The sequence below is a fragment of the Orycteropus afer genome, unplaced genomic scaffold (genome assembly GCF_000298275.1).
Source record: "Orycteropus afer afer isolate SDZICR_OR568_19922 unplaced genomic scaffold, OryAfe1.0 scaffold00008, whole genome shotgun sequence".
NCBI classification, from domain to species: domain Eukaryota; kingdom Metazoa; phylum Chordata; class Mammalia; order Tubulidentata; family Orycteropodidae; genus Orycteropus; species Orycteropus afer.
Window position 1 is genome coordinate 3882935 of NW_006921595.1, and position 14491 is coordinate 3897425.

General features: G+C 40.7%; 1 protein-coding gene across 1 annotated transcript in view; it reads left to right on the forward strand.

Moving 5' to 3' along the window:
- SCRN1 (secernin 1) overlaps nucleotides 1–14491 on the forward strand; it is a 56395-nt gene that overhangs the window by 27005 nt on the left and 14899 nt on the right. Inside the window, exons 4-7 of the mRNA XM_007946436.2 lie at nucleotides 1352–1410; nucleotides 10750–10952; nucleotides 14086–14280; nucleotides 14333–14364. Of these exons, the coding sequence (XP_007944627.1) occupies nucleotides 1352–1410; nucleotides 10750–10952; nucleotides 14086–14280; nucleotides 14333–14364 (489 nt within the window). The remainder of the gene's footprint in view (nucleotides 1–1351; nucleotides 1411–10749; nucleotides 10953–14085; nucleotides 14281–14332; nucleotides 14365–14491) is intronic.

Genomic DNA, 14491 nt, shown 5'->3' on the forward strand with positions numbered 1-14491 from the left:
TATTTTGTAACATAGTCACACATCACTGTGACACATCAGTGATGATGTGTGCCTTTGATGTAATCTTTGAGACAACATTCAAGATAACGGTAGGAGAGAGGTGTCTCAAAGCAGGCTGAGATTGGTAGCCACACAAACAACAGATTTCCAGGTATGGCCCTCAGCAAACACTGCTGGTTATTCAAGATTCCACAGAATGGGCACATTTGAGACAGAGGTGCATCAGACATGAGTCGACACGGCTGAGGGATAGAGACAGGAAAGTTATATTTGGAACATAATTGGTGTTGTGATAGTTAGCAAGGTCTGGGACAATAACAGATGTCGGGAGTAGATGACATGGTGGTGAGGATTTAATCTTAGCCATTTAATTTTAACTGCTTTCCTGGCTAACCATGTCCAGCTATTGCAATAAAGGGGCATGAAGAAGACCTGGACCTCATATGTTCCTCAAGTCTCCATGAGTTCAAGGTCTAGTCTCAGCTTAAACAGTCACTGATCTGTTCGACCAAGCAGGGGCAGATTCTGAAGGGTTGTTTCATTCCAAAGGAATCCTGAAAGTGACGGAGAAGCCAGGAAACCAAAACCCATTGCTGTCAAGTGCTTTCTGACCCAGAGTAACCCAATAGGATAGAGTAGAACTGCCCCATAGGGTTTCCAAGGCTGTAAATCTTTATCGAAGCAGACTGCCTCATTTTTCTCCTGCAGAGTGGCTGGTGGGTTCGAACCACCAACACTTTGGTTAGCAGCCTAATGCTTTAACAACAGCACCACGAGAGTATATTAAAGTTCTCTGATGCTCCCAGGTGATGCTGATGTGGTGGACCCACAAACCACAGTTCAAGTGGCAAGGTGATAGAGTAGTGGTTCTCCCAGTGTGGTTTGTTGATCTGTGGCACCAGCATCACCTCAGAACTTGTTACAAATGTGAGTTCTGGAGCCCCCACTCCTGCTGTGCTTTAGCAAGCCCTGCAGATGATTCTGATACATGACAAAGGGTGAGAACTACTACTCCAGAGGAAACTTTCTATTAGTTTGTTGTGTCCTCTCAATTTTGGGCTCAGTATTTCCCTAGGTTGCTGGCTACACAAAGTAGCTTTATTTCCTTGGTCCTTGCTTGTACTCTGCTTGGATGCCAGTACTCTCCTGGACATCTCCTGTGAGAGTGGGCTATTTACACTTTACCCTTTCATCATGTTGTGCAACCATCAGCACTACCTGTTTCCAAATTATTCCACCATCATTAACAGAAACTCAGTGCTCCCTAAGCTAAGACTACCCTTTTCCTCCCTGCCTTCCACCTCTAGTAACTACTAATAGACTTTGGTCTCTATATATTTGTCTATTCTAGATATTTCATAAGGAACCCTGGGGGCACAAACAGATAAGCACTTGGCTATTAAACGAAAGGTTAGTGGATCAAATCCATCCAGCAGCTTCACAGGAGAAAGACCTGGCAATCTGCTTCTGTAAAGATTATAGCCTAGAAACCCCTATGAGGCAGTTCTGCTTTGTTGCATGAGGTCACTATGAGTCGAAATCGACTCTATGGCACCCAACAACAACAGATATTTCATATAAGTGGAATCGTACAGTATTTGCCATTTGTGACTAATGTATTAGACTTGATAGACTATTTTCAAGATTCATCCATGTTGTAGTATGTATCAGGACTTCATTTCTCTTCATGGCAGGGTATGTATGTATCACATTTTGTTTACCCATTCATCTATTGATGGACATGTAGGTTGTTTCCATGTTTTGTCTACTGTGAACAATGTTGCAGTGAACATTGGTGTACAAGTTTCTATTTGTGTTCCTGCTCTCCTTTTTTTTGGCATATACCTAAGAGTGGGATTGCTGGGTCAGATGGTAATTCTATATTTAACTTTTTGAGGAACTGCCAAACTGTTTTCCCCAATGGCTGTACCATTTTGTGTTCTCAATAGCAATGGATGAGGGTTTCAATTTATCCACATCTTCATCAACATCTGTTATTTTCTGTTCTTTGATTATTCTCGTTCTAGTGGTAGTGAAGTGGTATGTCATTGTGTTTTTGATTTGCTTGACTAAACACTAATAATGTCAATCATCTTTTCATGTGTTTGTTGGCCATTTGTATATTCTTTTTGCTGAAAGCATATTCAATTCTGTTGCCCATTTTTTGATTGGGGTTGTTTGTCTTTTTGTTGTTAAGTTGTAGGAGTTCTTTATATATTCTGGATGCTAACCTTTATCAAGATATATGGTTTTCCAAAGTTTTTCCCCAATCTCAATCTATTTTCATAATTCATTTTCAGTGATGTTTATGCTAAAAGCCAAGCTTTGTCAGTCTTTTTTGATCCATTGATCTCCATGAAAATCTGACAACTACTTCTTTCTTCCAAATCACATGACTGCATATATACATGTTTGCATGTTTCATGAGATTGATTCCAAATAATAAGTAGCTGGCTGGAATTGTCATTAGACATGGGAATTTATTTTCTGGATATAGAGGTATCTATTACAATCCAAGGTATAGCTCTTATAATAATGTATCGATGTCTTTAAATGGATGAGAACTAGAAAGCTTTTGGAACCTATTAGTCGGTGTATGCTGATAAGCCCCCAAACCAAACCAGTTACCATCGAGTCAGTTCTGACTTATGGCGATCCCATATGTTACAGAGCAGAGCTGCCCCATAAGGCTTTCTTGGCTATACTCTTTACGGTCCATTAGGCCTTTCTTTCTTCCATGGTGCCTCTGGGTGGGTCTGAACCACAAGCTGTAGGTAAGTAGCTACGTGTGTAACCATTTGCACCACCCAGGGCCTTGGTATGCTGCTCAATGTTTCATAATTGGCTTGGTGTGGGACAGCCCTGATTTGTAGCCTTTTCTAATTTCCATGGTGCAAATAGTTCCACCACAACAGATTCCAAGCTACCTGTGGTCTAGCAACTGGCTCAAAATTCCTGAAATTCTGACAATCTTCTCTCTGAGCTGGCCATGGCACATCACATTTTTTTTTTTAGTGTTTTATGCCTCTTCTTCTTTTTGCATGGCTGCTTTATTCTTTTCTTTTTTTGAAGATTGACTCCTGCTGCTCCTATTTGTGTTTAATTAACTTTGTCACTAAAACCTAGTCAGTCCCACTATTCAGAACCTTTCTGGGCCTATCCCATCAGACCTCTGGCATGTTTAACAAACAAACAAACACAGAAGTCCTTGAAGATTTGGAAGTGTAAAGTTGACTTTAGGCTCTTGGACTCACAGGTGACTTGTATGGGGGCCTGGTCAATATCTGCAGGATGGAAAAACCTTTGTAATTAGAATTGCTATTTCCTGAACCCTATTAGATGGGGCTTGTATGTATCATTTTATTTAACTCTCACAACAAGCTCATGAAGTAGGTATGTTTTTCCTGTTTAGTGGATGAGGAAACTGGGACTTTGAGAGGTTAAGTAACTTGCTCAAGGCCCCAGAGCTGGGAGGTAGCAGAGCCAGGTATACTAACCTGATTATTTCAGGGAGGCTACTCCCCTCTGTTCTAGATCATACTCCTCTACTTCTAATGAGGCAGAGAGCTCAGGACACCAAGAGATAGAGATTAGTGAAAAAGTTTCACATACTCGTCCTTCAAATCAATGCAGCCTTTAACATTCTCATATTCTTTTCCTGCTTCCAGCCTTCTGGCTGAAGATTGGGAATCTTCAGATGCCTCAGAGGACCTTGCAGACTTATTGTATATGGGAAGATGGTGGATTATTTGCAGATGAGCCCTTCCTTACAGGAGTACCAGGCCCAGTCCTGTAGGGGAAGGAATACTGACTGTTCTCATGGGGACCATTGTGGTTCATTGGTAGAATCCCTGCCTTCCATGAGGGAGATCTAGGTTTGATTCCTGGCCAGTACTCCTCATGTTCAACTGAGCTTCCAGACTAAGGTAGTGTAGGAAGAAAAGCCTGGTGACCTATTTCTGCAATTTAGCCAATGAAAACCCTATGGATTGCAGTGTCCCAGTCCCTAGCCAGTCATGGGGATGGCACAGGACAGGGCAGTGTTTCCTTCTATTGTTTGTGACGTCACCATAAGCTAGGGGCTGGTGGCTGACTCAGTACCAGCTAACAACAGCAATCGACTGTTTTCATTACTTGCCCAAAGCAGCAATGATATATTCATAGTAAATCTAATTATAACTTTCACCTTATTTGCCTCCCTGATCAATGATATAGATATAAAAAAGATAAGCAAGCAGAGTTCCTAAACAAAGGGGCTTTAAACTGAGGAAGTGCAGATGTTACTCATCCTCCTTAGGAATGTGTTAGCCTCTCCAAGAAGGCAGAGTGAAGCTGACATACCTGTGAGAAGGTCTTGGGCCCCAAATAAGGACTTTTTTTTCCCACGGTTTCCCATAGAACTAGGATTTAAATTCAGAGCAACCTAAACAAAGCCCACACCTTGGAAGGATTTGGATAAACCTGTATATGTAAGGGTAAATGTCAGAGCAAGGTTCTAACCTTGACCTAGTTAAGTTTATCCCTTCCTCTGCCCTGGTCGTGCCCATGCTGAGGTGTAGCAGCTAAAGCAAAATTTGGAGTTGGGGCCCCAGCAAATGCTGTTTTCTGAATCATGTAAATCTTCCCCATCTAGGAAGTTAGGCAGTTGTGAAAGGCTTTAAAATAGGCCACTTAATGTTGTGTGGCTTGTGGACCCAGATCACTGCAGCTATGGTCTCTGGCATCTCCTCTGTACTCTGGGCTTTGAACTAGTTTGATCATCTGCTAATAATTTGCAAATTCTTAACAGAGGGTTGAACTGGAATGAACTGGTTTGAAGCCCTGTCTGCACCCAGTGATGTATGACTTACCTGTTCCTGTCAGTCTCAGGTGGAAAGTGTACAACACTGGTGTCACACTCATGGCCTTGAACTGGAGAGCAGGTGTCTGGTGGCAGGTTGACCAGGTGGACAAGGGAGCATCTTTTACCCATGACCCTGGCGTAAGGGCTCAGAAGGGGATGTCTGAATTTTGTCTGTGGATGAATGCTGAAGTCCTGCTGCAGAAGCTGTGAGCATAGGGACATCAGAGCAGTGCGTGAGGGTCAGAGAAAGTGCTGGGAGTCGCAGTGTGGACTTCGAACAGGCAGAGCATCAGGGAAGGCAAAGGCAAAAAGGTGAGTTAGAAACTGCAAAAGAGGAGTGACAGCTTCTAAAGACAGGGCTGTTGCCGCTGGCTAGGTATGCATAGATGAAGCCCCTGGTGGTTAAACATTAGGTGACTAGCCAAAAGGTTAGTTGTTCAAACCTACCCAGAGGCACCTCAGAAGACAGGCCTGGCAATCTGCTTTAGAAAGGTCACAGCCTTGAAAACCTTATGGAGCAGTTCCACTTTGCACACATGGTGTCTCCATGACTTGGAACTGACTCAAGAGCAATTAACTAACAATAGCAATAGATATTTATATACTCCTGGTGCATGTTTGCATGGACAGGCTGGGCTCTGCAAAGGCCCTGGGAACAGGGTTCTGCCTGGAATGTGTGATGAAGCAGTATGACCATGGGCCCACTCAGGGGGCCTGTGGAAAGGAGGAAGGGAGACCCTTTTGGTGTGGAAAGCTTCCGGGAGGAAGGGAGACCCTTTTGGTGTGGAAAGCTTCTGGTTGTGAGGTGCTCATGGCAAGCTTGTTTGCTCTGGATTCCTCTGAGTAAGATCAGAGCTGCTCTGTGTGATGCAAACAGCTAATTTTGGCTGCTAACCAAAAGGTTGAAGGTCTGAGTCCACCCAGAGGCATCTAGGAAGAAAGGCCTGGCAACCTACTTCTGAAAAATTAGGCACTGAAAATGCTATGAAGCAGTTCTACTCAGTCACCATTAGTTGGAGGTGACTTGATGGCAACTGGTTTTACTCCTGACTCAGTGGTTAAAGAAAGAATTTGGCTGCTAACCAAAAAGGTTGATGGTTTGAAACCATGAGCTGCTTTGTGGAAGAAAGATGAGGCAGTCTGCATCTGTAGATTTACAGCCTTGGAAACCCTATGGAACAGTTCTACTCTGTCTTATAGGGTTGCTGTGAGTTGGAATTGACTCAATAGCTATGGTTTTTTAGTGAGTTTTGGAGAAGATGACATTGGCCAGTAGAAATGTCTACTTAATTCAGTCTTCTAATGGACTTTTTCTTTTATCACTCTCCTAAGGTCTTTGATGTTCAGTTTCATAAATCACTGCCTTATAACCAAGTCTTCCTAAATAAACTTAAATGGAAAAATGTAAAATGAATTGATTTATAATTATCTGACTATGAAAATCAGCCTGCTACAGGAGTAAGTCTGTAGCATGTTAGTTGCATTATCTGTTCTTCTCCCTGGCAGCACACTGAAATGATCCTTCGAAAGCATCAAATGGGTTGAATTTTAATAGCTATTCTTCTCTAGTGGAAAATTTGCCAAGAACTAGTCGATACTTCCATCTTAGCAGGCTCATTGCCTCTGTTCTAAGACTCTTATGTTCCTGTCACTAGAATTACAATTTGAATGAACAGATGAATAAATGGACATTTACTAAGTACATATTATGTGTCAGCCTCTTTCATATCAGCCTGATTGGGAGGTAGTATTGTTTTCATTTTACAGATGAGAGAACCAAGATTTGGAAAGGTTACGTTACTTAATATTTCACTGCCATACTGATCATACTGCCAGTTATAAACAACCAGAACTAGAAGTTAGTTTCCTTTATCTCTGAAACATACATTTCTCTGCCACAGCAGGCTGCCTGCCGAAAATTGTTAATCATTTACTTGGCCCTGGGTACTAATGCTATGTATATTCATGCTCATTATTCATAAGATCTATCTTTATGGAAATCCAATACTCTAGGTCCTCATTTTATAGGTGACATAAAGCTGAAGTTTATACAAAGAGTATATTTTGTAACCTACCCAAGGTCATTCAAAAGAGGCTGATAGTTAGGAAGAGAAATGTGTAGAACAAGGACTGATCACGTTCTAACCAGCCCAATCCATCCTTAGTGTGATCTCTAAGCAAATTATCTTCCCAGAGGACAATGGCTGACAGTTGAACACTTTGTACTACTAACAAAAATACCGGGTGCAGACAATAGAGGTCAAGGCTAGTTTAGGTTGATACTACCTTTTGCTTAGGTAAGAGACAGGAGGAGGAAAAAACCACAAAAGAGGGTCTACTAAGAGCTAGAGCTGAGCTGGTGAGCTACATGGGAGACAGAGTCAGAAGAGAGAAAGAGAGATGGCTAGATTTCTTTGATGACTGGATTCCTGATCCTTCTGTCTGTAGGAATAGTGGCTGTCTAGAAAACATCACATGATGTAATCTGTTTGCATATTTGTCTGTGTATTAACATGTTTATACATGTTGGCATGATTCATAACTTAGCCTTGTCCTAGTCTTTCACTGTTGTTGTTAGGTCCTGTCAAGTTGACCCTGACTCATAGTGACCATATGCATAAAAGAATGAACACTACCTGGTCCTGCACGAGCCTCACAATCCTTGCTGTATCTGAGCCCATTGTTGCAGCCACTGTGTCAATCCATCTCGTTGAGGGCCTTCTCCTTTTTTTGCTGTCCCTCCACTTTACCAAGCATGATATCCTTCACCAGGGAATGGTCTCTTCTCACAACATGACCAAAGTAGGTGAGATGAAGTCTGGCCATTCTCACTTCTAAAGAGCACTCGGGCTGCACTTCTTCCAGGACAGATTTATTAGTTCTTCTGGCAGTCCATGGTACTTTCAGTACACTTTGCCAACACCACAACTCAAAAGTATCAACTCTTCTTAGGTCTTCCTTATTATCCAGCTTTCACATGCATATGAGGCGATTAAAAACACCATGGCTTAGGTTAGGCGCACCTTACTCTTTAAAGAGACCTCTTTGCTCTTCAGCACTTTAAAGAGGTCTTTTGCAGCAGATTTGCCCAGTCTGGTTTCTTTCTTTTGTCTGATTTCTTGACTGCTGCTTCCATTGCTGTTGATTGTGGAACTAAGTAATATGAAATCATTGACAACTTCAGTCTTTTCTCCACTTATCATGATGCTGTTTATTGGTCCAGTTGTGAGGATTTTGTTTTCTTTATGTTGAGATGTAATCCATCCTGCAGACTAAGTTTTTAATCTTCAAATAATCTTCACTTTCAGCAAGCAAGGCTACATCATCTGCATATCACAGGTTGTTAATGACTGTTCCTCCAATCCTGATGCTGCATTCATGTTCATATAGTCCAGCTTCTTGGATTATTTTCTCAGCATACAGACTGACTAAGTGTGGTGAAAGGATACAACCCTGATGCACTCCTTTCCTGGTTTTAAACCATGCAGTATCCCTTTGCTCTGTTTGAATGAAAGCCTCCCGGTCTATGAACAGGTGCTTGAAGAGCACAATTAAGAGTTCTGAATTTCACATTTTTCTCAATGTTATACATGATTTGTTATGATTCACACCATTGAATACTTTTGCAGTCAATAAAACACAAATAAACATCTTTCTGGTATTCTCTGCTTTTCCCCAAGATCCATCTGACATCAGCAATCATATTTCTTCCTTCTACATCCTCTTCTGAATCCAACCTACATTTCTGGTAAATCCCTGCCAATATACTGCTGCAATAATTTTTGAATTATTTTCAGCAAGATTTTACTTGTGTGTGATATTAATGGTATTGTTCAATGATTTCCACATTCTGTGGGATCACCTTTCTTTGGAATGTGTACAAATATGGATCTCTTCCAGTCAGCTGGCCAGGTAGCTGTCCTCCAGTTTCTTGGCATAGATGAGTAAGTGCCTCCAGTGTGGTATCCATTTGTTGAAACATCTCAGTGGGTATTCTGCCAATTCTTGGAGCCTTGTGGGTTTTTTTTTTTTTTGCCACTTTCTTCAATGTGCTTTGACTTCTTCCTTCAGTACCATCAGCTCTTGATCATATGCCACCCCCTAAAATGGATGAACATTGACCATGTCTTTTTGGTATGGTGACTCTGTGCATTCCTTCCATCTTCTTTTGATGTTTCCTGCTCATTCAATATTTTACCCATAGATTCTTCCACTATTGCAACGCAAGGCTTCAATTTTTTCTTCAGTTCTTTCAGCTTGAGAAATGCTGAGTGTGTTCTTCCCTTTTGGTTTTCTAACTCCAGGTCTTTGAACATTTCGTTATAATAATTGGCTTTGTCTTCTTATGTTGTTCTTTGAAATCTGTTCAGATGTTTCACTTCATTGCTTTGTCCATTCACTTTAATTACTCTCTTTTCAGGAGCAAGTTTTAGAGAGAGTCTCTTCTGACATCCATTTTGGTATTTTCTTCCTTTCCTGTCTTTTTAATGACCTTTTGCTTTTCTTTATGGATGATGTTCTTGATGTCATCTCACAATTTGTCTGGTTTTCTGTCACTGGTGTTCAATGTGTCAAATCTGTTCTTTAGATCATCTCTCAATTCAGGTGGGGTATAACCAAGTCATATTTTGTCTCTTGTGGACTTGTTTTAATGATCTTTAGCTTCAACTTGAACTTGCATATGAGCAGTTGATGGTCTGTTCCACAGTCAGCTCCTGGCCTTGTTGTAGCTGAAGATACTGAGTCTCCATTGCCTCTTTCCACAGATGTAGTAGATCTGATTCCTGTGTATTCCATCTGGTGAAGTCCATGTGTATAGTTGCCATTTATGTTGTTGAAAAAATGTATTTACAATGAATAAGTTGTTGGTCTTGCAAAATTCTATCATGTGATCTCTCGCATCATTTCTAACACCAAGGCCATATTTTCCAACTACTGGTGATTCTTCTTTGTTTCCAACTTTTGCATTCCAGTCGCCAGTGACAATCAACACATCTTGATTTGCATTTATAGTCAATTTCCAACTGCAGGAGTTGCTAAAAATCTTCAATTTCCTTGTCTTTGGCTTTGGTGGTTGGTACATAAATTTGAATAATAGTAGTATTAACTGGTTTTCCTTGTAGGAATATGGATGTTATCCCATAACTGACAGCATTGTGCTTCAGGATAGATCATGAAACACTCTTTGTGACAATGAATGCCACGCCATTCCACTTCAATTTGTCATTCCCAGCATAGTAGATCATATGATTGTCTGATTCAAAATGGCCCATATCAGCCCATTACAGTTCACTAATGCCTAGGATATCGATCTTTATGTGTTCCATTTCATTTTTACAGCTTCTAATTTTCTTAGATTCATACTTTGTACATTCCATGTTACAGTTATTAATGAATGTTTGCAGCTGTTTCTTCCCATTTTGAGTCATGCCACATCAGCAAATGGAGGTCCTGAAAGCTTTACTCCATCCATGTCACTGAGGTCAGCTCTACTTTGAGAAGGCAGCTCTTCCCTAGTTGTATTTTGAGTGCCTTCTGACCTGAGAGGCTCATCTTCTGGCACTATATTGGACAGTGTTTTACAGCTATTCATAATATTTTCCAGTAATATATCAGACAGTGCTTTGCTGCTATTCACAAGGTATTCACTGGACAATTCTTTGAGAAGTAAATGGCCCCTTCCTTCTTCTGAGTCTGTCTTAGTTTGGAAGCTCCACTGACACCTGTCCACCCTGGATGACCCTGCTAGTGTTTGAAATATCGGTGGCACAGTGTCCAGCCTTATAGCAACACGCAAGCCACTACAGTATGACAAACTGGCAGACGAGTGCTGAGTCTTTCATTACTATGGTAATAATCACGTACTTTGAGTTGACTGTGGTGCATTTCTTATTTCCTTACTTCAGGCTGGGTTTAGAAAGAGGGGCAGCAGCTAAAGAAGCCTTAGATGTTATTGTCTCCTTGTTGGAAGAACATGGACAAGGTGGAAATTATTATGAAGATGCAAACTCCTGCCATAGTTTCCAAAGTGCATACCTGCTTGTGGATCGTGAAGAAGCCTGGGTGCTTGAGACGATAGGGAAGTACTGGGCAGCTGAGAAAATCACAGGTGAGTGGACATGGGTGATGAAAGGTTTGGAGGATGGAGAAAAGCTGGGGTGGATGGCACTTATACTTGCAGGCTCAGACCTAGTGCAGTCTTGCTGCTGTTGCAGACCCTCTCTGTGCTGGGTCTTCATGCTGAGACATACCTCTCATTCCTGAGCTTGTGCTTCCAGATTAGAACCCGGCATCTCTTGAACCTGGAGTCAGGAGATGCTGACATTTGGGAATTGCATTCCTAACATTGCATATTTTCTGTTTGCTTTCTAGACAAAACTCAATTTTGACTCTCAGCAGTTCCTTGATCCAAATCATTACTCTATTAATTGTCTAAGGGAACAATGTTTCTCCATTCATAATAGGTCAATGAATCAATTCAACACAGAGCTGCCACTTGCTATATCCAACCCTATAACTCTTTGTGCTTGGAATGTTCCTCTAGAATAGGAAGTTTGATCTATGTTACTACCATTGAATGTCATGCTGGGCCAAAAGGACCATTTCTCTGTGAGACCTTTTTCCTGGAAGAGCAGAGGACTAGGTGGTCCACTCAGAAGGATAAAATTGCTGCTCTGTGGACTCTCCAGTACCTTGCTTCTAAGATGGTTCTGTGGAAGGAAATGTTAAGAGTGAGAGCAGTGGTCTTGTAGCATCACCTCAGCATCCTCATTATGGATGGATGGGATCCCAGAATGGGTTTAAAGTCTTCCAAGAGGAAGTTCTAAGGGAGAACTGGCATGTGTGCTGCCATTCTCCCCTCCTGTGCTCTGGCAAACAACACTAGTAGATCACAGCACTCTTTTTATTGAGCTTATAATTGGTCTCTGAATTTTTCTTAGCTGAATTCACCAGGAAGTTCCTCCAAATCATCAGAAATGTTGTAAGGGTTGTTTGAAACCTTACCTTTGATGTGACTGGAACCAAATTTGACCTTGAGTTAGAAGCAGAAGATCAATTGCAGTAGTTGTGAAGCAAATCCATTGTTTTCTGTGGCCAAAGTCAGTCTAGGGATCAGGCTACTGTGAATGATGAGCATGTTCTACCCAATACAAGGCAGTACACAAAATCCAGCCTGTGGTTTCCTGACCAAGCCATGCAAAGGCTATGTCTACCCGAAGGAGTGGGAAGCTTCTTTTAATCCCCACAAGGATGCAGAATGTCTAATGGTGCCCAGTCAGCAATCTTAGAGGGCTTCTGCAACCCATGCATGCCTGGTATATACCTGCCAGAACATGTGTCTGCTTGACCAACTCTTACAATATTTATAAAACTAATGCCCCAGTGTGGGCCATCAGGTCTCCAAGCTTCCAAAATGCAAAAACTTAAAACTCATTTATAAAAAATCCTCCAAAGATGATGTTTTGTCATTGAATGTTTCCATTAAGAAGACTGTTTCAATGCTTAAAACAGTCATATTTCTTTTAAGTAGAACTTTTTGATCTGTGATTGCATTTCAAAAGCTGAGCTCTCCTTCAAAATATAGCTTAAAAAATCCATGTCCTCAAAGTCAATGTTGTCTTTCTTGTAATATTTAGATTAAAACAAACAAAAAAACCCACACAATTATTCCTCGGATTCACTGATTTGGATTCTCCCAATCCCAATAGCTTTGTAATTGCCATAGGATTTAATGAACTTATCCCTTGAATGCTAAAATGCTTGAAAACAAACATCTATTATAAATCAGCCCTTTAGGAAAAATAACCTTTATGGAGTTGCTCACAAGATTTCCTTAGTAGCATGGTATGAATAATGTTAAAATAATTTCTTTAGGATAAAGTATACTTTAAAAAAATTGGTAATATAACTCTTATGTCGCTCCCAGAAGAGATGAATGGCTGATTTTAGAAACATAAATTAGTGAAGAAACATACACTAGAAGGGTTCAGTCCAGCACCACTGGCTCTGGTTACAATAATGGCTTCATTGCAGTTTGTAGTTTTGGTGCTATTTCTCATTCTAATTCATTCTTCAAGAATTTGGAAACTCAACATGCTCCCTGGAAGCAGCAAATATGAATGGTCATTTTGAGCTATAACTGATAACTTTTTAGTTTTTGTATTCTAAGCAGTGTCTTCGAGCTGAAAGGTCAATTTATCCTCTGTGTATTTTCAGCTCAGGGTTTGGAGAAGACATAGCAAGTGTGCCAACTGTAAGGAGAATTTATGGCTTAAACTTGGTTCATTATGATAATGTACTCAGGATGCAGGCATTTTTACTTCAGATTATTTAGCTGCACTTACATTTTTTATGAGAAAAAATGGATCTACATAAATTTCTCTCTCTCTCTCTCTCTCACACACACACACACATACTCAAGGGTACATCCTTTATTTTAAAATGATTGCTTGTCAGTGCCACTATATTTTTCTAAATTTTGGGACTAGAAAAAATGTTGAATGAAAAGGTGTGGTATTTGTATTTTTAAAAAACTCTATCTATTTAGGCAGATGAGAGGTGATGGTGTAAAGAATTTCTCTAGATGAAACAGAAGCAAATTGGGGAAGAGGGCTCTACAGATTTGACATTCATAGGCACTATGTTGGTGCAGTAGTTAAGGCATTTGGTGGTTTGAACCCACCAGCTGCTCTGCAGAAGAAAGACTGGGCAATCTGCTTCTGTAAAGATTTACAGCCTTGGAGACCCAACAAGGGTTCCTATGAGTCAGAATTGACTCAATAGCAGTGAGTTTTTTTTTTTTTTTTTTAATATTAGGAACACAGTATCTCCTTCAAAGAACCATTCACTTTTGGGTATAAGTAATAAATGCTTAGGATTTATTTAGCCAGAATAAAGAGCTTGACATATTTCCATTTCATTGTGAATTTAAGATCAGTAAAATGAGTGTTGCTCATTTAAACATGATAATGCCAGATCAGGACTATTCAAACCTTCTAGGAGTTTTCTTAAAAGGAGTACCAAGGATTGTCTATTTCTTTCTTCAAAAATGAATTGATTTCTCTCAGTCATTAAAGTCCGAGTTGAAGTGGAAAACTCCCTGTAAATTTCCATTTCTTGATTAATTCTTCACCAGTATATTTTCAACTGGGAGCTCTGGTGACATAGTGCCTAAGGCATTTGACTGCTAACCAGAAGGCTGGCGGTTCAAATCCACTAACTAGGCTTTGCCCTCTTTCCAGAGGGAGTGAAGTGCATTTGTAATCAGCTTTCACTCACCACAAGGATTGATGCAGAGCATCCTGAACTCAGGAATTACGCTCAGAGTCAAGGCTGGTGGACGGGCGAGGACGAGTTCAATTTTTCTGAAGTATTTTCTCTGGCTGATGAACATCTAGACTGCTGTGCAGGCAAAAACAGCTTAGAAAAACAAGAAGGTGAGTTGATATGTACCTTATGATTCTCCCTCTCATATGCTTTGTCTTATAGCCATTTCAGAGAACTTGTCTGAACTTCAGAGGGTAAGCAGTACAGAAGATTAGAGAGTAGATTGTGTATGTAAGGGTGAAACTTGTCCTGATAATCGCAGAAGAGAGGAAGACAAGTAGTATTTATATTTCATGATGCTTTGTCATCCACAGAAGTTTT